This window comes from Oncorhynchus masou, chromosome 13 (genome assembly GCF_036934945.1).
Source record: "Oncorhynchus masou masou isolate Uvic2021 chromosome 13, UVic_Omas_1.1, whole genome shotgun sequence".
Lineage (NCBI taxonomy): Eukaryota > Metazoa > Chordata > Actinopteri > Salmoniformes > Salmonidae > Oncorhynchus > Oncorhynchus masou.
Window position 1 is genome coordinate 76,227,078 of NC_088224.1, and position 26,205 is coordinate 76,253,282.

The window sequence follows — 26,205 nt, forward strand, 5'->3', positions numbered from 1 at the left end:
CGGCCATTGAAAAGAAGTGCAGTCATCTCAGAATAGACACTCCTCCCTGTCTGACCTGCTCAGCAAGGTGTGTCCAATACCACTTATTCATCCCACGTGGTGCATTTGTGGGAGGCCATACAGGCGTGTCTCTGTGTGTGTTTCTGCATGAGTATTTACTATGTTATTGGCTCCCTCTCTCTTACTCTCTCTCTCTCTCTCTCTCTCTCTCTCAGTGCTTGTTTCTTAGTATGAATGTTTGCACAGTAATCTCCTGCTGATCCTGTCTGATGGGTGAGGTGTCGTTGCACAGGCAGAGTAGCTTAGGTAGCCAGAGAACACAGAGCTGAGAAGGACAGAAGAGAACATCACCAACAAGAGATATACTCTTTTCCACCAGATTAAGACATTAACAAAAATAAAAAGGAAGGAGGAACACAGGAAATAATGGATTTTGAGAGAAGAGCAAAGCGAATGCTCCAGAATGTGGAATGACCCAGTAGACACTCCGTACTGGTGAGAATAGATGGACCTGGGGTTCTAATGTGGCTCTGGGACACACAGGAAGTCGCTCTTTTCTTCAGCATCACATTGTATGTGTGCCACCTAGGTATGTACCCTATCCATACATGGAAACACTTCTGTGAGCATGTATCCATATATGGACATACTGATTTGTATGTGTTTAAATGTGAGTGCTTGTGTGTTTAAGGGCATGCCTATGTTTGCCTCAGAGTTTATGGTGTATGCCAAGCAATTTCAGAAGAAACTTTTTTCTAGTATCGGCTGACTAACTTCGAGTATTTCCCAACTTTTGCTCTGATGTGGTTTGTACCGGTGAAACAGAATGATAGTGCACTTAGACACACAGTGGTTTGTTAATTCCCCAAAACCTGGATAGGGCGTGATGGTTTCAAGGCATACCCCTGGCAGCCATAATGTTTCTCTGTCATTCTTTGCATGCTTTAACAAAATTCTTTGTGCATGCTTCATCTTGTGTGCACACACCTTTAGTTGGACTGGTGTGTCTGAGTCAGTAATTCACATTGATTGAAACACATCTTACATGAGAAAACAACCGAAAGCAGGTGGCTATGAGGGCAATTCAAAACCAATCAATCAATCAATCAAATGTATTTATAAATCCCTTTTTAACTCAGCACATGTCACAAAGTGCTTATAGTGAAACCCAGCCAAAAACCCAAAAGAGTAAACAATGCAAATTTAGAAGCATGGTGGCAAGGAAAAACTCCCGAGAAAGGCAGTTACCTAGGAAGAAACCTAGAAACCCAGATCCTTCTTCAAGATTTTCAAACGTTCATAGATGACCAGAAGGGTCAAATAACAATCACAGTGGTTATAGAGGGTGCAACAGATCAGCACCTCAGGAGTCAATATCAGTTGGCTTTTTATAGCCGAGCATTCAAAGTTCGAGACAGCAGATTGGGGGGGGGGCAGAGAGAGAACGAGAGAGACAGCAGGTCCGGGACAAGGTAACACATCAGGTAAACAGGTCTTGGGACCGACGAATTGCCACAATCATACCCTGGATCTAGTTTTGTGTAATAAATATTTCCTCATAATTCTGGACTATCGGACCACCATTTTATTACATTTGCAATCGCAACAAATAATTTGCTAAGACCCCAACCAAGGATTATCAAAACACGTGCTATAAATTCTCGGACAACCCAAAGATTCCTAGATGCCCTTCCAGACTGCCCACACCTGCCTCAGGACTCCGGAGTACAAAATTCTAAATGCACCTAACCAAGGATCTAAACTTAACCTTGCGTAATACCCCAGATGCAGTCGCACCGTTAAAAACAAAAACATTTGTCACAAGAAACTAGCTCCCTGGTTTACAGAAAATACCCAAGCCCTGAGGCAAGCTTCCAGAAAATTGGAACGGAAATGGCGCTCCACCAAATTGGAAGTTTTCCGACTAGCTACACGGATAAGTTCCTGCCTGGTTTAGATCTTATCTGTAGGAAAGATATCAGTTTGTCTCTGTGGATGGTTTTAAGGGGTCAAGTCAAGGGGTCTGAATGTGGCTAAGGGACAATGCGGTACGGACAGTAAACAGTGCCTTTGGAAACTATTCAGACCCCTTGACTTGTTCCACATTTTGTTAGGTTACAGCCTTATTCTAAAACTCATCAAATTGTTTTTCCCTCATAAATCTACACACAACACAAAAACAGGTTTTTGTACGTTTTGCCAAATTTACTCCAAATAAAAAACTGAAATATCAGATTTACATAAGTATTCAGACCCTTCATTTACTCAGTACTTTGTTAAAGCATATTCGGCAGCTATTTGTGGAGTGGTTGAAAAACGAGTTTTAATGACTGCAACCTAAGTGTATGTAAACTTCTGACTTCAACTGTATATATACAGTTGACTGGGACTGTATAACTGTATATATATATAGATATATACGTGGAAACAAGTTAAGGGGTCTGAATGTGGCTTAGGGACAATGCGGTACGGACAGTAAACAGTGCCATTGGAAACTATTCAGACCCCTTGACTTGTTTCCACACACATATATATATATATACAGTTATATAGTACCAGTGGAGTGGTACCACTTTGGGATAGGGGGCAGCATTTTCACTTTTGAATAAATAGCATGCCCAATTTCAACTACCTGCTACTCATGCCAAGAATATAAAATAAGCATATTATTAGTAGATTTGGAGAGAAAACATTTGGAGAAGTTTCTAAAACTGTTTGAATCATCTCTGTGAGTATAACAGAACTTATGTAGCAGGCAAAACCCTGAGGACTAACCATTCAGAATTATTTATTTTTGAGGTCGCTGTCTGTTCAATGAGTTCTCATGGGGAAACGATATTTCTTAAGCACTTGTTTGCAGTTCCTACCGCTTCCACTGGATGTCACCAGTCTTTGGAATTTGGTTGAGGTTATTCCTTTGTGCAATGAAGAAGTACGGCCATCCTGGAAAAGGGTAACGCTGTTGAGAGTTGGCCAAGACTTGAAAAGTAGCGTTAAGTTTCCTCTTGTCCTCTATTGAAAACAGATAGACCCGTCTTCAATTTGATCGATTATTAACATTTTAAAATACCTAAAGTTGTATTACAAAAGTATTTTGAAATGTTTTGGCAAAGTTTACAGGTAACTTGAGATATTTTGTAGTGACTTTGCGCAAATTGGAAGCTGTTTTTTTCTGGATCAAACGTGCCAAATAAATTGACTTTTTGGATATATATGGACGGAATTAATTGAACAAAAGGACCATTTGTGATGTTTATGGGGCATATTGGAGTGCGAACAAAAGAATCTCGTCAAAGGTAAGGCATCTTTTATATTTTATTTCTGCATTTTGTGTAGCGCCTGCAGGGTTTAAATATGCTACTCTCTTTGTTTAATGCTGTGCTATCATCAGATAATAGCTTTTTTGAAATCTGACATGTTGGCTGGATTCACAACGAATGGAGCTTTAATTTGCTGTCTTGCATGTGTGACTTAATGAAAGTTTGAATTTTATAGTATTTTATTTGAATCTGGTGCTCTGCATTTTCCCTGGCAATTGGCCAAGTGGGGCATTTGCGTCCCCCTATCCAAGAGAGGTTAACAAACTGTATTTTTGGCAAGTCGGCTAGGACATCTACTTTGTGCATGACACAAGTCATTTTTCTAACAATTGTTTTCAGACAGATTATTTCACTTTTTCCAGTTGTTTCACAATTTCAGTGGGTCAGACGTTTACATACACTAAGTAGATTGTGCCTTTGAACAGCTTGGAAAATGGAGGCTTGGAGGCCTACAAACCTGACTCAGTTACACCAGGTCTGTCAGGATGAATTGGCCAAAATTCACCCAACTTATTGTGGGAAGCTTGTGGAAGGCTACCCGAAATGTTTGACCAAAGTTAAACAATTTAAAGGCAATGCTACCAAATACTAATTGAGTATATGTAAACTTCTGACCCACTGGGAATGTGATGAAAGAAATAAAAGCTGAAATAAATAATTCTCTCTACTATTATTCTGACATTTCACATTCTTAAAATACAGTGGTGATCCTCACTGACCTAAAGCAGGGAATTCTGGACTCTGACATTACTCATTCTGATATTTCTTCATTTCTTTCTTTTTACGTTTTGGATTATGCATGTATTGTTTTGTATTGCAAGCTATTACTGCACTGCTGGAGCGTGAAACACAAGCATTTTGCTGCACCTGCAATAACATCTTCAAATCTGTGTACGTGACCAATAAACTTTGATTTGAGATGAAGCGACGTGGTAGAATCACATGCCAATGTGTCATCTCAAAGTAATTTGATGGCAGCAAACCCATCATACAGCATAACAATATGTTATGTAATGTCTGTGGACTGAAAACATTGTCTTTTGTGGAGAGGTTGAATATTAACTGGTGGTTATGTAAGGGAGTAGGGTAAAGGGGGGTATTTCTTCTGTCAGAACTGAGTGGCCAATTGGGCTCTAAAAAATAAAAAAACTGAAGGTAGTTGATCCATTGCTCATAAAAAAGGCAAGTGGGAAGTCAGAAAATTGCTATGGTGATAACATGTCAATAACACATCAGTGTGTGGGTAATAATATGTTGACTTACTGTATCTGATTCTAAAATACAAATCTTTATCTGTCATACATTAAAAAACACTGTTCCTCTCTTTCCCTTCCTCCCTCCACTATGTCCTTCCTCCGGCAGCTGGAGCCATCTCCATACGGTCTCCTCAGCAGAGTCTGACCAGGCCTGTCCAACAGGATGTATTGTTCTCTGTGGACATCGCCTGTGTTGGGACTCCCACCATACAGTGGACCTTTATGTCTGGCAGGGTGAGCAGAGACATTGGGGCGTGGCAACCTGGGGTGTTTACCAATGTATCAGAGGACTACATGGACAGAGTCCACACATACACTAATGGATCTATGGGACTGTCGGACCTACGTATTCAGGACACTGGCTTCTACGTGATCACTGTGACTGAACTGTCCGGGAGCAGCAAAGATGCAGGATTTGTCTTGAATGTGGAAGGTGAGTGAATGGTGGGTGAAGGTCTATATCACAATGTGGCATTTTGCTTTAAGTTACAGTGTTAGTGTTTCATCATAGTCGACATTTACAAGAACCGCTTTATGGAACTGTTTTCCTCTCAGTCCTGGAGGCAGTTTCTGTAGCGGCCTTATGGTGTTAATGAACAATATCTTTACAAGTAGTTCAGTACAAGTGACCTTCATTGAACTCTACCATTATGAGTAAGCTAGTTAGTGGAAGTGAGAATGAACATGGTGTGTTGTCCCTCCCTGTGTTGTAGAGGTTCTGTATGAGGACCTCCAGTACCTGGCAGTGTTTGCTGTAGTGCTGGCCTCCCTGGCTGGCTTTCTCATGGTCTCCATGTGGCTCATGGACAAAGCCTACAGCCAGATCAATGCATGGAGACAGAGGAGGCAGATGCCAGGTAAATACTTTTAGAATGATTTTGGGAATTTCAATCATTAGTAATTCAATGACTCAAGTTTGATTGTTCTTGTGTGTACATGGTTCATTGAATTTCTCATTTTTTGTATTATCTCCAGAGAATGATGTAACTGAGCTGCAACCTCTCTGATATGAAGATCTGAGAAAGCCAGATGGGACTGCCCAACAACCAATGTGAGCTAAAATGAAAGACTCATTTTATAAATCAATGAAAGCATCCACAGAGTGTAAATGTCACCAAGTTACTGATTCCAGGAACAGATGAAGGATTATCAACCTACGTGCCTCAAGACGAGCTGCATGTATTATTTTACTGTACATGAAAACTGTATACACAACTGATATTAGTCCACCAGATTTTATGTAAGGAAACACACTGACAAGTGGAAACAAAATATATTTTTATTTTCACAGCTGTTTTCAGTTTCTTTTACTGTAACATTTAAAATATACAGTTGTAGTCGGAGGTTTACATACACTTAGGTTGGAGTCATTAAACCTTGTTTTTCAACCACTCCACAAATTTCTTGTTAACAAACTATAGTTTTGGCAAGTCGGCTAGGACATCTACCTTGTGCATGACACAATTTTTCAAAAAAATGTTTGCAGACAAATTATTTCACTGTATCGCAATTCCAGTGGGTCAGAAGTTTACATACACTAAGTTGACTGTGCCTTTAAACAGCTTGGAAAATTCAAGAAAATTATGTCATGGCTTTAGAAGCTTCTGATAAATGAAGTAAATTGGAGGTGTCCCTGTGGATGTATTTCAAGGTCTGCCTTCAAACTCAGTGCCTCTTTGCTTGACATCATGGGAAAATCAAATGAAATCAGCCAAGTACTCAGAAATAAATTGTAGACCTCTACAAGTCTAGTATATATTATTAATAATAATAATACATTGGCACAGGTAAGTCAAATGTCCAAGCAAATCAACAGACATCAATGCATGATTTCCACAAAAGTGGGTCAAGTTAGGATTCAGCCCATAGAACAAAATCAGAGATAGCGAGAGAGTGTGATAGTGGCCGGACCTAAGGACAGGGAGTGAGGGCTGCCATCAGAAGATCCATCTTGTAAACAAAGTTGCCTCCCTCCATCTAGCTCCAGTGGACCTCTTTGTAGGGCCCTCGCAGGTGGTTCCACTTCCCGTCCTGGATGACGTCAGACTTGGGCAGCTCCTTGTTCTGGCTACGTGGGAAACTGGACCAGGAGCTTACAGCCACTCTCTGGACCACTACGCACTGGAAAAGATACAACACATTCATTTGGACAAATATTAGCATTATCTTAAGTTTCAGTCATTCAGATCATCATATTAGTTTTCAGACTAAATGAGCTGTTTAAGGTGCATGACGGCCAATATGCCAGTGATTGATTGAAGGACGGTACCTGAGATTGCGTATTCCCTGTTGGAGGAGGCAATGGTGATGGCCCAGGCGCTTTCAATGCTCTCCAAAGAGCCAAGGCCCAAATGGTTACTGAAGCTCAGAACATGCCAACTCATCACTTTAGCCAGGTGCTGTACCGCATGGACCTGCTGCTGAGACATCTGCAGTACCAGCGGACAGGGAGGCACTGTTACTCACTAGTTCAGACAGGAAGCTACAAAAAGGCTACATCAATACTTTGAAATAGATTTGAATACAAGTTTCCCTGGAGCAATAGGCAGTGAAGAACTACAGCAGGTCTAGCAAATGCATCTAGTCATGCATTTTAGAACATACAGCAAGCATTTTAGGTGCCTTCTAGCTATACTTGACTGTAATACAGAGTACATAAACAGAAGGTGATGATGTGAGAGCAGTCACTCCGTCCCCTGACCTGGGAGAGGAGGAAGTCCTGCAGCTCCGGTTCCTAGTGAGAGAGGGTGATGACACGGCCGTCCCTGTGCACCACTCAGTTCTGCTCAACCCTTGTTCAGCTGCAGCTGGATAGACCTGCACACACACACAGAAGGTCATGGTACATTCTTTCTCCATGGTCAAAGTTTTATTTAGACAAGACCTTTACCGAACATTGACAAAGCGGAATAATTGCAGAATTAAATTGTTGGTGATTCATTAAGGTCAAACCTCTTCTTCTGTTGTTCGAACATGGAACCTACCTTTTTCCTTTTAATTAATTCTCTACTCTCACCAAATGTTCTATTCTAGAGGATATGTCACCAATTCCTGGCCAGTCCTCCTGGCTTTAACGGTACTCTGCCTCTGTTACTCTGGCTTAGCCAGTCCTCCTGGCTCCTGCTCCACTTACTTGCAGATCTGCTCGTAACCCTGGGAGGTGATGAGGACTTTGACACTGGACTCGTACACGTCGTTGATGTTGGACCAGTGGGCCTGGATCTGGGGGTCTTCTATACGGCTGGCCAGGTCGTCGATGGTCCGCGCCATCCTGAAACAGACACGAGGGGTAGACTTTCAGTCAATGTTGAGTTGCTGTCCTGTAAAACTCTAATTCAGTATCAAACGGTTTCATTGTGCCAACATTTTCCTGATTTGTGATTTTACAACAAAGATAGGAGGTGCTTTGACTGAAACAACAAGCCTGACAGGAGAAAATACTTTTGAATTTAAAAAAAAAGAAAACAGTATAACAGTATTAGCTTGTCATTGATGTGTGATGTGGTGTGTGTTTGTGCCTACCTGCTGCGTAAGAAGATGTGTTTGGCCTGTTTGACGATCTTCTCCAGTAGGCCCTCATTCTGCTGCAGGTTGGAGATCTCAGCCTTGTCGTAGGCCATGGGCCCTGCCATACGCTGCCTCTTGTGTCCAAAGGGGCGCTAGCTGGGTGGGGCATCACTATCGAATTCAGGGTCTGCTTGTGGAACTGTGGGTGGGAAGGAGGGGCATTTATATTGATCAATATGTACCACAGTTCACACAATCAGCAATGAAACACATGCATATGTATAAGATATTTTATATATAATATATTTTAAGATATAATTATATAAGATATAATATATTTTTTTAACACGGGACTTGCAGATAGACAGGCAGATAGACAGGCAGACCCACATCTCTCATGAGCTGGTGCAGGTTGTGTTCTAAAACGTAGAGGTGGTCGTCAGGTTTGGGTTTCTCTGGAGACGCCCTCTGGTTCTTCTTCTCTCCAGTGGAGTGACACTGAGAAACGGACAACTGGAGACCTGCAGAGAGGATAGACAACCTTAACGGTGGTGTAATACAGAAATCTCCAAGAGTAGGACTCTGCACACCTGACGAGGGGTGAATAACAGCAAAAGCATCTCAGGACACTTAGAACGTTCTACTCAAGGTAACACAGACAAAAAAACATTTAAATGCATTGATTTTGCATGATTTCACAGAATATGAATTTTCCATAGGCTACCATAACCCTCCTAAAAGCATTGTAAAGAGTCTTCACCTGGAAACTGTTGGGAGATGATCTGGTTCTTGACAACGATGTGGGACTTGATCTGAACCGCCTCCCGGGACAGCAGAGCTAAGATCTCCTTACAGAGCAGCACGTTCTGAGCAGCTTCCAGCTTCACATGCCACGGCTGAGTGCCTGCTTTAGCTTTAGGCTGCCTGAACAGGCTCACAGTGCCCAGGTCACCTATGTCAGGGGCTTGTTTCTAGATTGAAACCTTGAAGACAACACATAACAATATTTAAGAGGCCAGGCCGAACATTGACATCACAAGGACGTATGTTCTCTGAGCTGAGGAAAAGTTCAAGAGGGCCAGCAGTCTTTATTCACTTTGATGTAAGCTGATCCCTCCAGATCGCTGGGGATCTGGACGTTCAGTGGACAGTAATCCTCCAGGAGTTGCTTGTCAAGGTCGAAATCCATGTTCTTTATCACCTTAAAGGTGCCGGTAAGAGGAAACAAGGATCCTGCAGAGAGAGACATGGCATTAGAAATTAGCTATAATGAAATTAGCTATAATGTCAGAAAACACTGAATGTGCAGAAGGTGGTAAATACTGCAATGACACTAAATGAGACATTTGAGCAGAGTTAAAGCCTCCATACCTGCGCTCCTGTAGCTGAGGTCTCCCAGGATCTTGTCTCCTACTTTGTGTAGTTTCCACTCCGAGCGGAGCTGCTCTGAGTTGAAGTCCCTCTGTCTTCTGTTCTCCTGGTTCTCTGCCACTGACTTGGTTCGTTTCTCTGCCCCCTTCAGGAGCAGCTGAGCTGCTGTGGCCATCTTCTTACAGATGAGCTGGAACACCCGGGGTGTCTATAGTAGGGTGTGAGGTAGGGATTGGGGAGGTCAGGGGAGAGAGAGTGAGGTCATAGGTACATGTCAAATAGTCCAAAGTGGCTTCCTCTCCTTCATCTGCAGTGACCTCAAAACACAGGATAGGTCAAAATAAGCAATATGTTGGATGTATATTGTGTACCAGGAATTTGCTTTCATTGTCATTCTAGTTCTTCCACATCATTGCAAATGAATAATGAACCACTTGAGACTACGGAGATCCATTGAAAAGATTGAAGTTGTGAGTAAAGCCTCTTATCGAGGCCAACCTTTCCGCCTGAGGGGTCCTGGGACACTGGGTCCAGGGCCATGTATTTCTTCTCCTTGACTACGCTGAGGACGTCGTATAGCACACACATCTCTGTCAGGGAGCTGCGGAGGTTGTTACGCATTGAGTCCCAGGGCCACAAGGACGGCTAGAACTTCACTGTGGCTGGAAGGAGGAGGAGCAAGTATCAATTAACCATTCTGTTCAGACCAACTCCCTACAGAGCGCTTAATAGAAACATAAATGTTGCTACAGATTAGGGCGAGGACCATACCTGTAGCATGGCAAAGGAAAGAAAACACGAAGCAGATTTAACTTCTTTCGGAAAACAGCCCTAATGTTGGAAACAAATGTTATGTTGTCATTCAGAGTCACATTTTTCCCCAAGCTATAGCACACAATATTTTACAAACAGCTTGTTTTTAAAGGACCAAAAAGTGAGTTCTGCTTCGTGTTTTCATTTTTGCCATGGAACAAATATTACGATGTTGGTATCGTCACAGCCCTGCTACAGATGTCTATCAGATGGTCTCAGGAACACGTGTGGTGGTTTTTCCATAATAACTCTCCAAGGCAGAAAGAATCACTTTTACAGTCAACTAATGAAGCTGGTGTAGACAAACACTGAATGTGTCCATGGGGTGAGATACATTCATCCTCCTCTGGCTTTTGCTTCCCCCACTCCTGGGGGTCCCTGGGCTCTGCTTCCATCCCCTCTTCATTGGAGTCTGATACCTGGCCAAAGTCGATCCTCTGGGCTAGCTAGGCCAGGTTTTGGGACATGGACAAGGGAGGGACATATGTCTTCATGGCATCTTGAGACACCTCCTGGGCCTTCTTCTCGCAGGACAACTCGATGCCGACACGCACTGCTAGACCACCACCCAACATGACGATGGCGAAGATTAGTCACACCTAGAACTTCACACACAAAACCATTCGATTCACTACATTTTACCCACCATGACTATGGTCACAGACCAGGGCAAGTCTAGACAAATAAGTAGCTTGCTAAACAGACTACAGCTAGCTATGCAGCAAATATATACTGACCAAAAATATAAAAACACAACATGCAGCAATTTCAAAGATTTTACTGGGTTACAGTTCATATAAGGAAATCAGTCAATTGAAATAAATTCATTAGGCCCGAATCTATGGATTTCAAATGACTGGGCAGGGGTGTAGCCATGGATGGGCCTTGGGGTGCATAGGCCCACCCACTGGGGAGCCAGGCCCAGCCAATCAGAATGAGTTTCCCCCCACAAAAGGGCCCTATTACAGAGACAAATGCTCCTCAGCACACCCCCTCCCCATTTTATTTATGGGACCTTTATTGAACTAGGCAAGTGAGTTAAGAACAAATTATTATTTACAATGACGGCCTACATGTAACCCCCCCCCCCCGGCCAATCCCTCCCCTAATCAGCATGCTTCCTGAGGCTCCGCAACTGTGTCACACCCTCCATATGGAGCCTCCGACCACATTTTTGGATCAACCATAAATTGGTTCAGAATATCAGATTTGGGCTCCATGTCGAAACGCAGCCATAATCAGCCACCTTCAGAGTTAGAGTAGTGCAGAAGTTGTCATATGCTGAGGCAGTGAAGAAAGCAGAGGAAGATGGGTCAAGGGGGGGGGGGGTCTTGAGAGGAGTGGTGTGAGTAGTAGACCTGTACCAGTACAGAGGGATAGTGATATGTTTCAGTAAGATTGCATTTTTAACATTCATAGCAATGGTTATCAACAGTAGGGATGGAACGTAAGTCGCTGAAAATTGAGGTTGTGGTGGCATTTGCAGAGAGGTACTTGGGTGTGCGAGACTTGACATCAGAAGAGTTACAGGGTGTTTAGTGATGATGTCCCACCCTTTCAGTTTGTTGGCATGAGGTAGGACTAAATATATATAAATAGTGGAGTGGGGTGGTGTTATTTTTTGTGAGTGTGGTGTTAAATGGTAGGGTATTTATTTATTTTTTCAAGCAAAGTATAAGGGAGTTGTACTCCAGTCTAGTAGGTGGCGGTAATGCAAGATCGGCCACCTTTTGGGCATGGTGGAACGCATCCAATCACATGATTTAGCGCGGTTTAAAATTCAGGAAGTGACGTTTAACAACGAACGCTTTCACTCGTTGGCATGGATTTCGGCAAATAAACAACACTTTGGAGGGGGGTTTTGTAACGCATTTGAACGTTAGCTACTTCAAATTAGCATAGTGTTTTGTTTAGTTAATCTAGATTGCGAACGGGAATATTTTTCCTACTCTGAAGTCTCTGGTGCAAGCTAGCTAGTTTAGCACAACTGGCTGGCCTTTGTTTGTCATGGGTGTTTTTCAGACAGTGCCGTTGATCAGCTAACTAATATTTTCGCCTTTCAACATCCCTGAATTTTATAAAGATGAAGAGAAATGTGTCTCGATTACGTTTAAGTCCAAATGAAGAATCTCAACTCATTCGAGAGGAACACGAGAGGAGAAGGAAGCTGCGAATACAACAGGTATATAGTAGCTAACACCTAACACTCGCTCTCAGTGACGATGCTTACATCCTGTCAATGCATACACTACCAAATGGTAGCTAATGATCAGCACTCTCATAGGTGCGGGAACAGGAGCGGTATATCGCTCTACAAATCCGCACGGAGGTGCAACTGCGAAGGGAGCGCGAGCTACAAAACCTGGCAGAGGAGTTGAAGGGGGAGTGGGAGCAACAGCAGAGTGAGAAACTGGAGACCCTGCAAAAGTTATACCAGGACAATCTCCGAGTTTTGGGAGAGGGACATAGAAGTGCCAAAGAAAATGTAAACACTCAACTCTCAACCTGTGTCTTAGCAATGTGTGATACATTACAGGCTGCCAGTGTAACTTGACTGGGTTTTGTAAGATTTTTTAAGCAACTTGGGTCATGCCCCAGATCACAAAATACCTGTGTCTTTACTTCACTATACAACTGCTTGATCAATGCACACTTCTTGTTTCCCCAGGAGCCTGACTGGGAGGCAATTGCACAGAAAAATGAGGAGAATCATGTTCGGGCAGATGAGCGCTATCGAGTAGCCCTCAAAGAGCTCAAATCACAGAGACAGAAAGATCAGGAGGAACAAAATCGGTGAGGCTATCAACTGGATTTTATTTGGTCAAACAAACATGGGCTTGTTACATTGATATTAAATCTGGAATGTTTGATATTAAATCTGGAGTGTTTTTCTTCTCCCTCAAGTTTTATTGAGGCTAGGAAGAAGTCCATACAGGTGGAGAAGCAGAGGGCAGCAAAAGTGGCCAACTTCCCATCCCTTCCACCCAACCCAATTGAGGTACAATTTAATGTTAGGAATCGGGCACATTGTGAACTATGGTCATTGCGATGGAAAGTTCTTAATCAAAGGCACTGTAACAATGGAATATAGAGCTCTCCTTCCAAACCCACATACCATTATTAAAGCACACATTTAATTAACAATATTCTATTGTAGTATGAGCAAACAGCAGTCTCAGATCTTACAATTCCAGCAAATATATTCTCAAATGTTGTGCATTTCTTTTTACTGTTAACAGAGTATTGAGTCAAGGAAGCTGCATGCAGTGAAGAAATCAGACGTGGATGCCTTCTCTGTGACTCACTATCATATGCCAGAGACTGCAGTGGACAGGGAAGTCTACACAGAACAGGTAATCTATCTTTAAAAGTTCAAAAAGATGCAATGGCCCAGTGTGATATATTGTCCTCTTTCTATTGTAACCGGTGTGTTTTGTTCCCCCAGCCAAACGCACAGGTGGCGGCATTGGAGGAGATGCAGCGCCTGCAGGAGCTAGGACAGGAGGAGCAGAGAGAGAGACGGGAGCAGCTGGAGAAGGCTCGTCTCAGGGGTAACCACGCGCTGAGGAGGGAACAGCTCACACAGGTACATACTGCTACACAAACACACTCGCCTTGTTCAAGATGATTCAAGTGATAACATGAAAGAAAAGTCAATGTACAACTTTCTGCGTAACGAGGCTAAACCTGTCCTGAGATGTTAAATTCATTCCTGAAATCCTTTGAATGCATATTGCGTCTGCCAAATGACTTAAATGTAAATGTATGCGTCAAGGCCAAAACAACAGCAATACCCATGTTTGTTTTGGCTGTATAGGACCGAGAGCGCCTCCTGGTGGAGCTTGAGCACATGCATCAGACAGACCTTTTGAGGCGCAGGCAGGTGATGGCTCAGATGCCTGCCCAGATCTTCCAGCCGCTCCACAAGAGACAGGAGATGAGGGAGGACTGGCAGAGGGATATGGAGTTCGCCTTCGAGGACATGTACACTGGAGAGAGGAGTAAGGAGGGGTGATCCAAATCATAATACATTTTCATAGTTTTCTCTGCAGCAATGTTTTTCTACTCTGGCCCCGAGGACAACATTTGTTGGTATTGTCATGGTGCGTAGATAAGTTTTACTTGATTGAAATGGAGATATTGACTCTATCCCAGACAGAGTAGTGTGGACACACATTATTATTATTATGGCACCTAATTAGTAATTACCTTTAGTATGTTGGACTGGAGTTTCTCTTTCGTCTAATTAAACCTGTACTGATCTCTTGCCTGCAGGAGTGAAAGGTGACCTGGTGCTGCAGCTGGTCCCAGAGCCTCTCCTAGCTGTGTCCACTGGCAGCCAGGATGAAGACCTAGACCTGACCCAGGAGGCCACCCCTGACCTTACACCCTTGGCTGGGGCAGAGGAACAACAGAATGAAGGTGAAGAGGTGGATTAATTTCTGCCGTTGGACTCCGGCTCTGGTTAATGTTTGATTTACTGACTATCAGAGTATGACCATAGTGTTGTCACGAAAGGTTATGTGGAAACTGTAATAAATGGAGTTGGATCGTGTGCGTGAAATAAACTATTGTTTTGTCTGTCATTGTAGAACCATCCAGGCCTCTAGGTGGCGCTCCCAGACAGGCCTTGAAGAAACTATTGACCCGCATCCGGTCACAGAGAGACCAGTGGAGCTACCGGAGGCTGGTTGAACCCCCAGGTGACTGCCGAACTACTCCGACAGCAGAGTGCGACACGTCCGCAGGCATTATGACCATTGAGACAGGTTCTCTGGCCAGTGAGGAGAGGGGTCGTCCTTTGACCACTATTTCCAGACTCCCAGACCCCTCTCAGCCAGCCCAAGGTTAGTGAGCCCTTTGTAGACCTTCTTGATTTGCTGCTATAAGGTTAAAGGTTCAAGAAAAACATTTTTTTCTGTAGTGTTTTTTTCTTAATGATCCATTTCATGTATTTTATCTGATTAGCTATAGAGACAACAGAAGAGTCCATAGTGGCTGGTACCCTGCTCCATCCTGATAAACAAGCCATCAAGATCCACACATTTGAAACCGAGAGGAAGAGGAGGGTGTGTGTCTTTGTATCTACGTATTCATGCATGTCCATAACATGTCTGCTTAATAGATCTGTCTTGAGTGGGTGGGAGGTGTAAAATAAAGTGAATGTATTAACCTTTCTGGGAAAGTGTCTAAAGCTGAAAGCTCATAGTTTGCCCTGTGGTTGCCTCTGTTGTCCAGGAGGAGGAGCTGGAGAGGCAAAAGCAGGAGCAGATAGCCCTGCTACAGGAGTTAGAGGAGAAGAAGAGCAGGCTGGAGCTGCTGCTGCAGGAGGCCCAGCAAGAGAGAGAGCAGCTGCAGACGGCCATGAACCAGGACACTCCTGCTGCCTCTGGAACACAGAAAACACCAGCCCAAGACGTCAGCCCTGCTGCTCCAACTCCCGAGGTGGGTGGGATTGTGTGTGAAGAGATGTGGTTGTGGTGGGATTGTGTGTGAAGAGATGTGGTTGTGGTGGGATTGTGTGTGAAGAGATGTGGTTGTGGTGGGATTGTGTGTGAAGAGATGTGGTTGTGATGGGATTGTGTGTGAAGAGATGTGGTTGTGGTGGGATTGTGTGTGAAGAAGAGATGTGGTTGTGGTGGGATTGTGGTTGTGGTTGTGGTGGGATTGTGTGTGAAGAGATGTGGTTGTGGTGGGATTGTGTGTGAAGAGATGTGGTTGTGGTGGGATGTGAAGAGGTTGTGGTGGGATTGTGTGTGAAGAGATGTGGTTGTGGTGGGATTGTGTGTGAAGAGATGTGGTTGTGGTGGGATTGTGTGTGAAGAGATGTGGTTGTGGTGGGATTGTGTGTGAAGAGATGTGGTTGTGGTGGGATTGTGTGTGAAGAGATGTGGTTGTGGTGGGATTGTGTGTGAAGAGATGTGGTTGTGGTGGGATTGTGTGTGAAGAGATGTGGTTGTGGTGGGGTTGTGTGTGAAGAGATGTGGTTGTGGTGGGGTTGTGTGTGAAGAGATGTGGTTGTGGTGGGGTTGTGTGTGAAGAGATGTGGTTGTGGTGGGGTTGTGTGTGAAGAGATGTGGTTGTGGTGGGGTTGTGTGTGAAGAGATGTGGTTGTGGTGGGGTTGTGTGTGAAGAGATGTGGTTGTGGTGGGGTTGTGTGTGAAGAGATGTGGTGTGTGTGGGGTTGTGTGTGAAGAGATGTGGTTGTGGTGGGGTTGTGTGTGAAGAGATGTGGTTGTGGTGGGGTTGTGTGTGAAGAGATGTGGTTGTGGTGGGATTGTGTGTATTTATCTGTGGTTGTGGTGGGGTTGTGTGTATTTATCTGTGGTTGTGGTGGGGTTGTGTGTATTTATCTGTGGTTGTGGTGGGGTTGTGTGTATTTATCTGTGGTTGTGGTGGGGTTGTGTGTATTTATCTGTGGTTGTGGTGGGGTTGTGTGTATTTATCTGTGGTTGTGGTGGGGTTGTGTGTATTTATCTGAGGTTGTGGTGGGGTTGTGTGTATTTATCTGAGGTTGTGGTGGGATTGTGTGTATTTATCTGAGCCTGTGGTGGGATTGTGTGTATTTATCTGAGCCATGATGTGAATCAATAATACCCTGAATTATATTTTAAAATATATTTCATGATGGTTTCTACACTTGAACTGAGCTCTGAGGTTGTGGTGGGATTGTGTGTATTTATCTGAGCCTGTGGTGGGATTGTGGTATTTATCTGAGCCATGATGTGAATCAATACCCTGTGTGTGTGTGTGTGTGTGTGTGTGTGTGTGTGTGTGTGATGTAAATCATGATGTAAACTGAAGTATATTTTCAATATATTTCATGATGGTTTATTACACCTGAACATGATGTGAAGTATATTTTCAATATATTTCATGATGGTTTCTACACTTGAACTGAGCTGTGTGTGTGTGTGTGTGTGTGTGTGTGTGTGTGCCATGATGTAAATCAATATTACCCTGAACTGTATATTTTCAATATATTTCATGATGGTGTGAGCCATGATGTAAATCAATATTACCCTGAACTGAAGTATATTTTCAATATATTTCATGATTGTTTCTACACTTGAACTGAGCTCTGTGTGTGTGTGTGTGTGTGTGTGTGTGTGTGTGTGAGCCATGATGTAAATCAATATTACCCTGAACTGAAGTATATTTTCAATATATTTCATGATTGTTTCTACACTTGAACTGAGCTCTGTGTGTTTGACTGTGTGTTTCCACATATGCAACACTGACTTGTTCTGTGTTTGTCCCTGTGCAGTCTACTATACACTCAGCTGCTGAGGATGACCACTCCAGGAGAATCAGAGAGCATCAGCAGCGTCTCTTTGACCAGAACAGGTGTGTTTCTCACCATGGCTGATTCATATGATGAAATTAAAACAGCTGCCTATTGCTGATTTGTGTCTCATGTGGCAGGTAGCCTAGCGGGTTAAGAGCGTTGGGCCAGTAACTGAAAAGTCACTGGTTCAAACCTTGAGCGAGGCACTGAATGCCCATTTGCTGTGGCTGACCCTATCTGCCGTATTTGACTCAGGTGTTTATATTTATATATATATAAATATAAACACCTAACTTATGTCTACTTATGGATGTTTTGGTCATTTATCTAAAAAAAAATAAAAAATATTTTCAATGTTTCAATCTCTTAGGCTTCATAAGCAGTCTGTGGAGGAGGCTCGCCGGCGTCTGGAAGGGTACCAACGCACGCTAAGAAACCGCTACTCTGGTCAAACTAGCTCAACATGTCTCCCTCCTGGTACCACAGCCCGTCTTCTACCACACTTTAAAGGAGGAATCAATCCCCTGGCAGTGCCCCTAGAACTCCCCTCTGGTTCTGCCCTGCTCCCCTGTCTCCCGGTAGCAGTTAGTCCCCACTCTAGAGCTCACACCCCTTTGGACCTCCCCACACAGGAGCCCTCCATCTTGGCTCAAACTCTCTTCCTCCCTGGCACTACAGTTGCCTCGCATATTAACTCCAGAACCTCACCAGTGCAGCTAGAACCCACCTTTGAAAGCCTAAGGGACCAAAGAGCAGGTGTATGGCTGGCGGAAAATGTGTTTAGTAGGGTCACAGAGGATGTCCCTGAGAAGCTACCTCCACCCTCTACCTCGTTAGACCCCCAGTCCTACAGACCACATCCTGTTTCCCTCCACCCTACTCCACACATCCCACTCCCATCAAGAACTGACCCCATCCCACCCATCAGCCCAACCCTTTCAGAAGTGGGGGCCCCGGTAAATCCTGGGTCTGTCCTGCGGGCCCCGGACAAGTTTGGGGAGGAGGTGGAGAGGCAGAGGCAGGAGCTACGGGAGGCCCAGCGGCGGGTGGAGGCCCAGAGGGAGGTGCTCTTCATGCAGCAGAGGGAACTGGAGGAGGAACAGAGGGAGCAGAGGAGGAGACAGAGGGAGGTGTTACAGGCATTGCTCACTGCTGATGACACACAGGTAAGGAAACAAACAACACCTTAAGGGTTTTACCTGCTGTTACAGAGGCAGGTCTGCTATTGGTTTAAAGTGATTCAAAAAGTAAGAGTAACACTAACATGTAGAACTAATAGTTAGCCCAAACATGTAAATTATGTCAATGAAATTGCATGGATATACTCTGCCTACAAAGTAGCTTACCAGCCATATCTGTCTGTCTCGATCTCTGTGTGGCTCCACCAGCCTGGTCCAGAGACCACTGATGGTTTGGGGTCAGAAGTCCTGGGGTCAGAGCGTCTCCGTCTGATGGCAGCTCTGCTTCGGGCCATCGAGGAGTCCAATGGGCAAACCTCAACATCGGTAGAGACCAGTCAGAGCCAAGATGACACACTCTACGTCCAGAGTTCACACTCAGACAGACCCGCCCCTCACCCACTCCCCCACCCCCGGGCAGCCAAACCCCCGGTGGCCCGTGCCAGGCTGACCGTCACGGAGATGACAGAGCAGCATGAGCTCAGTGCCATCCAGGAGGTGGAGACGCCAGCCAATGCCAGCCTGATCACAGGTCAGCCAGCCACACCCACAGGGGGCACAATACACCACACGGCAGTGTTCAACTCTAGTAACCACTTGTATACATCCTTCATAAACAAGCGTGTATCTCTAACCAGCTTCTGTGTATTGTGCAGAAGAGAGTGTGGCAGTATCTATTGAAAGGGCAATCGCAGAAGAACAGGACCACTCGGGCCATTCTGAAAGAGGTCACTCCAGCACCTCTGTGTCCAGTGCATGGGAACACACAGCCGGGACTGGGAGTGAGACATTAACCGGGTCTGGTAGATCCAGCAAGCTGTCCTGGAGAGAGAGACTACAGCTGGAGGCTGGTGCCTCTCCTGGACCTGGTAAGGAAAGGAGGAATGGATGAAGGGAATAGAGAGAGATCTTATGCCAGGATGGTTACCACAGGAGTATAAGATGAGGATCCTTTCACTTTTATAAGCTTTAGACTGATGGTCATGGAGTCCTCTCAGACATTTTCAATTCCTCTAATCCAACTGTCCTATATCCTAGATCCCACCACAGCACTCCCAGAACGGTCTTATCACTCCTGTCAGTTTGGGAGAGGTGTCCTTGGTAAATCTCCTACAGGGGTAAGGGTTTTTACTGGTTCTATTTCCCCCTCTGCGGTCCACCATATTGTGGATAAATGATAAGTTGCCAAATCTGAGGGTTTGTGGTCTGTCCTACAATACCATGATATTGCATGAGAAGCAGTTTTGTGTTTTGTGTTTGTCTTGTGTTCGTGACTGTTTGGGTTTCTGTTTCCTTTCTGAGCATGATGTCAATCAATATTACCCTGAACTAAAGTATATTTAAAATATATTTCATTATGGTTCCTACACTTGAACTGCGGTGTGTGTGTGTGTGTTTTCTTTCTAAGCCATGATGTAAATCAATTGTTCCGGATGTATATGTGAAAACATATTTCATGAAGGTTTCTACACTTGAACTGAGCTCTGTGTGTGTCCGTGTATCTTTATTTGTGTGTGTGTCCGTGTATCTTTATTTGTGTGTGTGTATTCTTTCTGGGCCATGATGTAAATCAATTGTTCCTGATGTATATGTGAAAACATATTTCATGAAGGTTTCTACACTTGAACTGAGCTCTTTCCAGTTTTATTTATATACAGTCGCTATGTTATTATACCCTTCCTGTCTAACCCTGGTGTCTTCCTGTGTATTGTGTCCCTGTCATCTGTGTTGTCCAGTTGGAGAGCCTGTCCTTCCATTCAGCCTGTAGACCCTCAGAACCTGACTACCTGTCCTCTACCACCATCTCTTCTGGAAGCTATGCCACCACGGACCCTGAACACACCTCCACGGACCCTGAACACACCTCCACGGACCCTGAACACACCTCCACGGACCCTGAACACACCTCCACGGACCCTGAACACACCTCCACCCAAATAGGTGTGTGTGACTTGTCTGTAGGCCTGATCAATTGAGTATATACCAATTCGGTCTTGTCAGAAATGAGTTATATTTGAAATGTATCTTTTATCCTCTTCTCTTTTTTTCCCCCATAACTCTTCCCTGCTCATGGCTGGGTTTGGAATGGGAGGAGGAGGAACAAATAAAAAGATATCGGTCAATGGCTCCTCTTCATCAAGACACAGTTCCTGTAGGGGTGTATCTGGTACCATTTTAGACTCCCTCATACACAGCAGCAGTATCCAGCGCATCATAGACAAATACACCAGGGAGCTCAACTTTTCTCTTAATACTGCTGGGAACCAGACGGGTACACACACAATTTCTCTTTTTGATTATAGTAAATTATAGAATTTCCAAACGGCAGTCTCTCACAATTCCCCTTTTCTTACTCTTCCTTCTCCCATCCAGGTCCATCTGCAGTACTAGAGGAGTCAGTGTTTGAGGAGCCAAGCTCCTCTGTGTCGCAGCAGAAGCCCTGGTCTAAGCTACTGCAGGAGAATGAGGGACCAGACAGGTCACCTGTTTGGGAGTCAGGAGCTCAGGGGCAGGACCAGGTGGGTCCATCAACACCCTTGTACTCCATTCAATGGCATTATGGGTTCAGAGTAAATATTCAAATTTTTAGTATCAACATTAACTAATTCAAGGCATCTATTTTTAAAATGTTTTGTTAAGGAATGGGACAACACTGTCAACCGTATCATGGATCGCCTCTCAGACAAGTCCCCCTCATTGGTTCTGGACCAGGGGCGGGACTCCACTTTCAGCCCAATGACTGGCCAGCCCTCAGATAAGTCATCCTCGCCGGGCCAAGGTTGGGACTCTACTTTGAGCCGAATGATTGGCCAGCTCTCAGGTCAATCAACCTCACTGGACCACGGGTGGGATTCGACTTTGAGCAGAATGATTGGCGGGCTCTCCAATCAGTCAATCTCTGTCAGCCAGCGACTGGACCAGTCATCCCAGTGGCTAGATGAAGTCCAGGATGAGAGCCGGGTGATGAGGCCTCTGGCTGGAGAGCTGGATGAGTCTGCTGCCCAATGGAGTGGCAGCTCAGGTAACCGAGTCAATGAAAATGGATGAAATATTACTGTGTGTTGGCTTGTGTCATTGCATGTCTTATTTCAGTGTGTAAGAGCACATTTCTTGCTAATGCTATACTGAAACCTGATTTTGTTTTTTTGTTTTTTTCCCTACATTAGAAGCTGGTGGTTCTAACTCCCTAAGCTGGGTGGATCTGAGGGTCTCGGGCCAGACAGGAGTGTTTTCTGATCAAGAGGGAGCCCCTGAATCCCAGTTACTGAGCAGCTCCTCTCTCCCTGGACGGGAGCCTCCACACTACCAGAGCCTGCAGCACTCTGGGGCCTGTTCCCAGGAAGCAGACAGGACTGGGGGTGAGTCTATTAGTCGTTTTCTAATGATGAATCGGAATTCCCTGATATTCTTTTTTCAACCTCCATTTCATGCAGCATTCACACTGACCCACTAGCTAACTAGTATTCCCCAATCCCTCATTTGCTGTGATGATATGGCTTAGGTACTAGGTTCTGACTGTTAATATTTTTTACATCTGTTGTCCCTCAGTGGATCCAGCCTCGGACTCCTTCCACCCCCTCCTGGCTGAGGTCACGCATAACGAGACAGCCGAACCCTTCATGACCTTTCACCTTCCAGAAGAGGAAGTGGAGGGGCTATGTTCCCACGACGAAGATGGTGACCATGAAGCACCTGCAGGGGACCTTGAGCTCTCTGCATGCTCAGAGGAGTTTGAGGATGACACAGACCCCTCTGTCACCTCTGAACCGTCTCCTGAGCGCCTGAGAGGAGCGGAGGAACCACCACAGCCCTCGCCCGCCCTGCACGACTCCTTGTACCAGCTGACCATATCCCAGTGCCTCCCCCATGACTCTGCCCTGCAGGTATCCCCTGGAGCGGAGGAGGTTGGTCTAGCAGCCTGTGAAGATGTCTCCACTTTGGACATACCACTTGAAGGAGGGGACACTGATATGGAGAGTACACCAACACCTCAGAGACTTGACAAAGGAGGTGCTATTAAAATTGAGGTCCTGGATGCAGGAGAGCCAGATGACCAGCTATGTTCAGAGTCAAAGATCAGCCCTCCCATCTGGGAGAGAATAATGGTATGTATTTCATGACATTTTTTTTCACTATTAAATGTTTCCCAGACTTTGGGTTCAGTGAAGGGGTTGTGTTAATTGGATGTCACTTGAGAGGTGAGTCTTGTGTGCTGCTATTGGTTGATCTGTGTGATGTCTTTCTCCTCTCTTAGGAGGTGGGCAGTGTGAAGGGGATTATGGATGAGTCCATGCTGACCCTGGTGAGCCTGACAGACACCACACTACAGGGCCAGGAACTCACTGAGGAAGGAGAGATAGAGGTATAAGAAGAAGACGCTGAGAAACAATACATTGTGGAAAAGTTGATTGCCCAATGGCCAGAGGAGTCTGAAGACTGAGTAACTGAATCTCGTCTGTAACCTCCTCCGCTGCATGCATTTTGTTGGGTAGTCCCTGAACTTGGTGTGACGTTTTCTAGGAATCAAAGTCGACGATGTTGCCAGAGGAGGACGCCAGTCTACAGGAGAAAGAGACAACCCCCTCTCATGCAGGTGAGAATCAGAAGACCTGAAACTTCTCTGGTTCCTACTCTTCTTTCATTCTCTGAATCCTTCCTTGGTCTTTACAAGGTCTTTAAATGCATACATGAATCCTTGGTTATACTTGTTTTGTTTTTTTCTATGGCAAGTGATGCTACTGGAGTTCCAGTCGTGTCCCAGCGTGAATCTACAGGAGGCCTTCCAGCAGAAATGCAGAGCCCTGATTCAGAGGTCTGCCCGCAGGGTGGAGGAGATTCAAGCCAAGAGGGATGAAGCCAGAGCCAACACAACCACCAGGGCCCAGTCTGACATCAATGAGAGTAGGGCCAACACAACCACCAGGGCCCAGTCTGACCCAACCACTGTTCAGTCAACCACTTCTAAACCCAGGAGAGAGGGGAGGAGTGCAGAGTCAACCCATGCAGGAGGATATGCCAAGCAGAAAAAGCAACAGCCAAAGCCCCAAACTCCCTTGCAGCCTCCCATGCTAGGTAACAATAGAATAGACTAAAATAAGTATAATATTGTGTTAACAACCAACCAACACATGGAAACTCTTGGGGAAGGAAAGTGGGGTTAGTAATGGGTCAAAGACTCGGTTCAGTAACACTCTACAACAAATAACACAGTCCTCCTCTCTTTGTCCTCGGTGAGTGAAGCCAAGCTGAAGAAGGTTGGGGAGGTGAGGATCAGCACTCCTGAGATAAGGAAACAGGACGTGGCTGAGATGCATAAGAGAACAGAGAGGTAACAGGTTATTTCTGTTTTCTGCTCGAACAAGACCCAACCACACATCACATTAACATGATCTGATATCCGACATGTTTCTCTCATGACCTCCCTCTTGGTTGTCTCTCTGCAGGTTGTATAGCCGACTAGATGAGGTGAAGCTTCAGAAGGAGGTCAGGAGCAGACAGGTGGCATATGCCAACAACAGGGAGAAGGCCAAAGAGTTTCATAAGGTAACATTTAAAATACCCCAATGCTTAAATGAATGAAATGTGATATTGGTATAGAGCATGGCGCCAGGGTTGTGGGTTCGATTCCAACGGGGGACCTGTATGAAAAAAAGTATTATAACTTAGCGGGATTGATTTGACAACATCCGGTGAAATGGCAGAGCTCCAAATTCAAATTAAATTATTAGAAATATTTAACTTTCATACAATCACAAGTGCAATACACCAAAATAAAGCTTAACTTTAAGCGTAATCCAGCCACTGTGTCAGATTTCAAAAATGCTTTACGGCGAAAGCAAACCATGCTATTATCTGAGAACAGCACCCCATCAAACAAACACATGACAATCATATTTCAACCCGCCAGGCTCAACACAAAACTCAGAAATAACTATATAATTCATGCCTTACCTTTAAAGATCTTCTTCTGTTGGCACTGCAATATGTCCCATAAACATCACAAATGGTCCTTTATTTCGATTAATTCTGTCGTTATATCCCCAAAATATCAATTTATTTGAGGCGTTTGATTCAGGAAAAACACTGATTCCAACTTGCACAACATAACTACAAATGATCTAATAAGTTACCTGTAATCTTGGTCCAAACATTTCAAACAACTTTCCTAATCCAACTTTAGGTATTTTAAAAGGTAAATAATCAATCAAATTTAAGATGGGATAAACTGTGTTCAATAGCGGATAAAATCAAAGTGGAGCGAGCTTCAGGTCACGCGCCCCAAACAAAACAGTCCACTTGGCTCGACTCCCAGAAAGGAAAGGGCTACTTCTTCATTACTCAAAGGAAAAACATCAACCAATTTCTAAAGACTGTTGACAACTAGTGGAAGCCATAGGAACTGCAAGCATATTTCTATTAAAACGGCTTGCCATAGAAAACTAATGGAAAACAGATTGACCTAAAAAAAGAAATTCCCTGGATGGATTGTGCTCGGGGTTTCGCCTGCCAAATAATTTATGTTATACTCACAGACATTATTCAAACAGTTTTAGAAACGTCAGAGTGTTTTCTATCCAAATCTATTAATGAATATGCGTATCCTAGCTTCTGGGCATGAGTAGCAGGCAATTTACTTTGGGCACGCTTTTCATCCAGATGTGGAAATACTGCCCCCCAACCCAGAGAGGTTTTAAAATGTATGAACTCATTAATGTAAGTCTCTCTGGATAAGAGCGTCTGCTAAATGACGAAAACGTAAATGTAAAATGATATTGAAATTTAAAGTTGGTTGATGTACATCAACATTAGTCCGTTTGAATTTATATGAATTCTGTTTTCTCTCTTTACAGAAAACCTTACAGAAGCTACGGGGCAAGCAGTCTTCGCAATGATTTTGAAGATCGATTGCTGTTGTCATGTGTGTTTGCACATATTTTGTACTTGCGTGTATACATGTATTTTTGTGCAATTTGTAATCAGTAATTTAAAAGATAATATTTGTAATAAAGTGTATATACATAAATTAGTGTTCAGTCTATTCATCACTACTTATTACTATGTTCACACAACAAAAGCAACCAGTGCACTATTACACACTATATGCTTTAGGTACCTGTAAAATAATTTGTTGTTTTAGTCTTTATATGATTTTTTTTTCTGCTGCGTTTGCAAATCCTTAAACGTGTAATGATGGCAGGCCCCTTGAATAAACTGAAATTAAAGGATTTGTCTGTGAAATAAAGGCCTCCCACCATTTTAACCAGTGATAAACAGGGGCATATTCATTACGCCGGTTCTGTTGCAAAAAACGTTAATTGAACGAAATGGTGAGGGACCTCCATGAGTTTGTGCAATAAATCTCGTTTCGCTGTGTTTCCGTAATGGGATACGCCCCAGCTCGAGGCAGTTGCAACTGCGCTGGTCCTCCAGCGGTGGCCTTTGTAATTTATGAGGCAGTTTCCGAGCGCGGT

The 26,205-nt window shown here is 44.3% G+C and overlaps 3 protein-coding genes across 4 annotated transcripts; 2 read left to right on the plus strand and 1 right to left on the minus strand.

Annotated features, from left to right (window-relative positions):
* The first annotated feature begins 212 nt into the window (after positions 1-212).
* On the plus strand, positions 213-8,054 carry LOC135553081 (V-set and transmembrane domain-containing protein 5). The gene is made up of 4 exons (XM_064985173.1): positions 213-589; positions 4,683-5,009; positions 5,290-5,433; positions 5,552-8,054. The coding sequence occupies exons 1-4, from the start codon at positions 523-525 to the stop codon at positions 5,581-5,583; spliced, it is 570 nt and encodes a 189-aa protein (XP_064841245.1). The 5' UTR covers positions 213-522; the 3' UTR covers positions 5,584-8,054.
* LOC135553430 (mediator of RNA polymerase II transcription subunit 17-like) lies at positions 6,554-10,075 on the minus strand. The gene is made up of 10 exons (XM_064985550.1): positions 9,953-10,075; positions 9,455-9,662; positions 9,180-9,316; positions 8,844-9,054; positions 8,474-8,604; positions 8,099-8,235; positions 7,710-7,847; positions 7,212-7,215; positions 6,846-7,005; positions 6,554-6,690 (listed from the first exon to the last, which is right to left on the minus strand). Exons 1-10 carry the CDS (start codon positions 10,073-10,075, stop codon positions 6,554-6,556), a joined length of 1,386 nt encoding a protein of 461 aa, XP_064841622.1.
* A 1,519-nt stretch (positions 10,076-11,594) lies between these two features.
* On the plus strand, positions 11,595-25,757 carry cep295 (centrosomal protein 295). Of its 2 annotated transcripts, none has more exons than XM_064985174.1 (28): positions 11,595-12,449; positions 12,552-12,752; positions 12,936-13,060; positions 13,172-13,265; positions 13,507-13,620; positions 13,713-13,853; positions 14,085-14,268; positions 14,543-14,689; positions 14,860-15,114; positions 15,236-15,336; positions 15,506-15,712; positions 17,535-17,614; positions 17,926-18,721; positions 18,944-19,265; positions 19,390-19,602; positions 19,772-19,851; positions 20,470-20,674; positions 20,826-21,005; positions 21,107-21,252; positions 21,374-21,755; positions 21,901-22,092; positions 22,283-22,839; positions 22,989-23,096; positions 23,255-23,327; positions 23,465-23,806; positions 23,975-24,062; positions 24,178-24,277; positions 25,585-25,757. In XM_064985174.1, exons 1-28 carry the CDS (start codon positions 12,351-12,353, stop codon positions 25,624-25,626), a joined length of 5,574 nt encoding a protein of 1,857 aa, XP_064841246.1. In that variant the 5' UTR covers positions 11,595-12,350; the 3' UTR covers positions 25,627-25,757. The 2 variants fall into 2 exon arrangements, with proteins under 2 accessions (XP_064841246.1, XP_064841247.1); XM_064985175.1 differs by having other exon boundaries at positions 20,829-21,005.
* Positions 25,758-26,205: the final 448 nt, after the last annotated feature.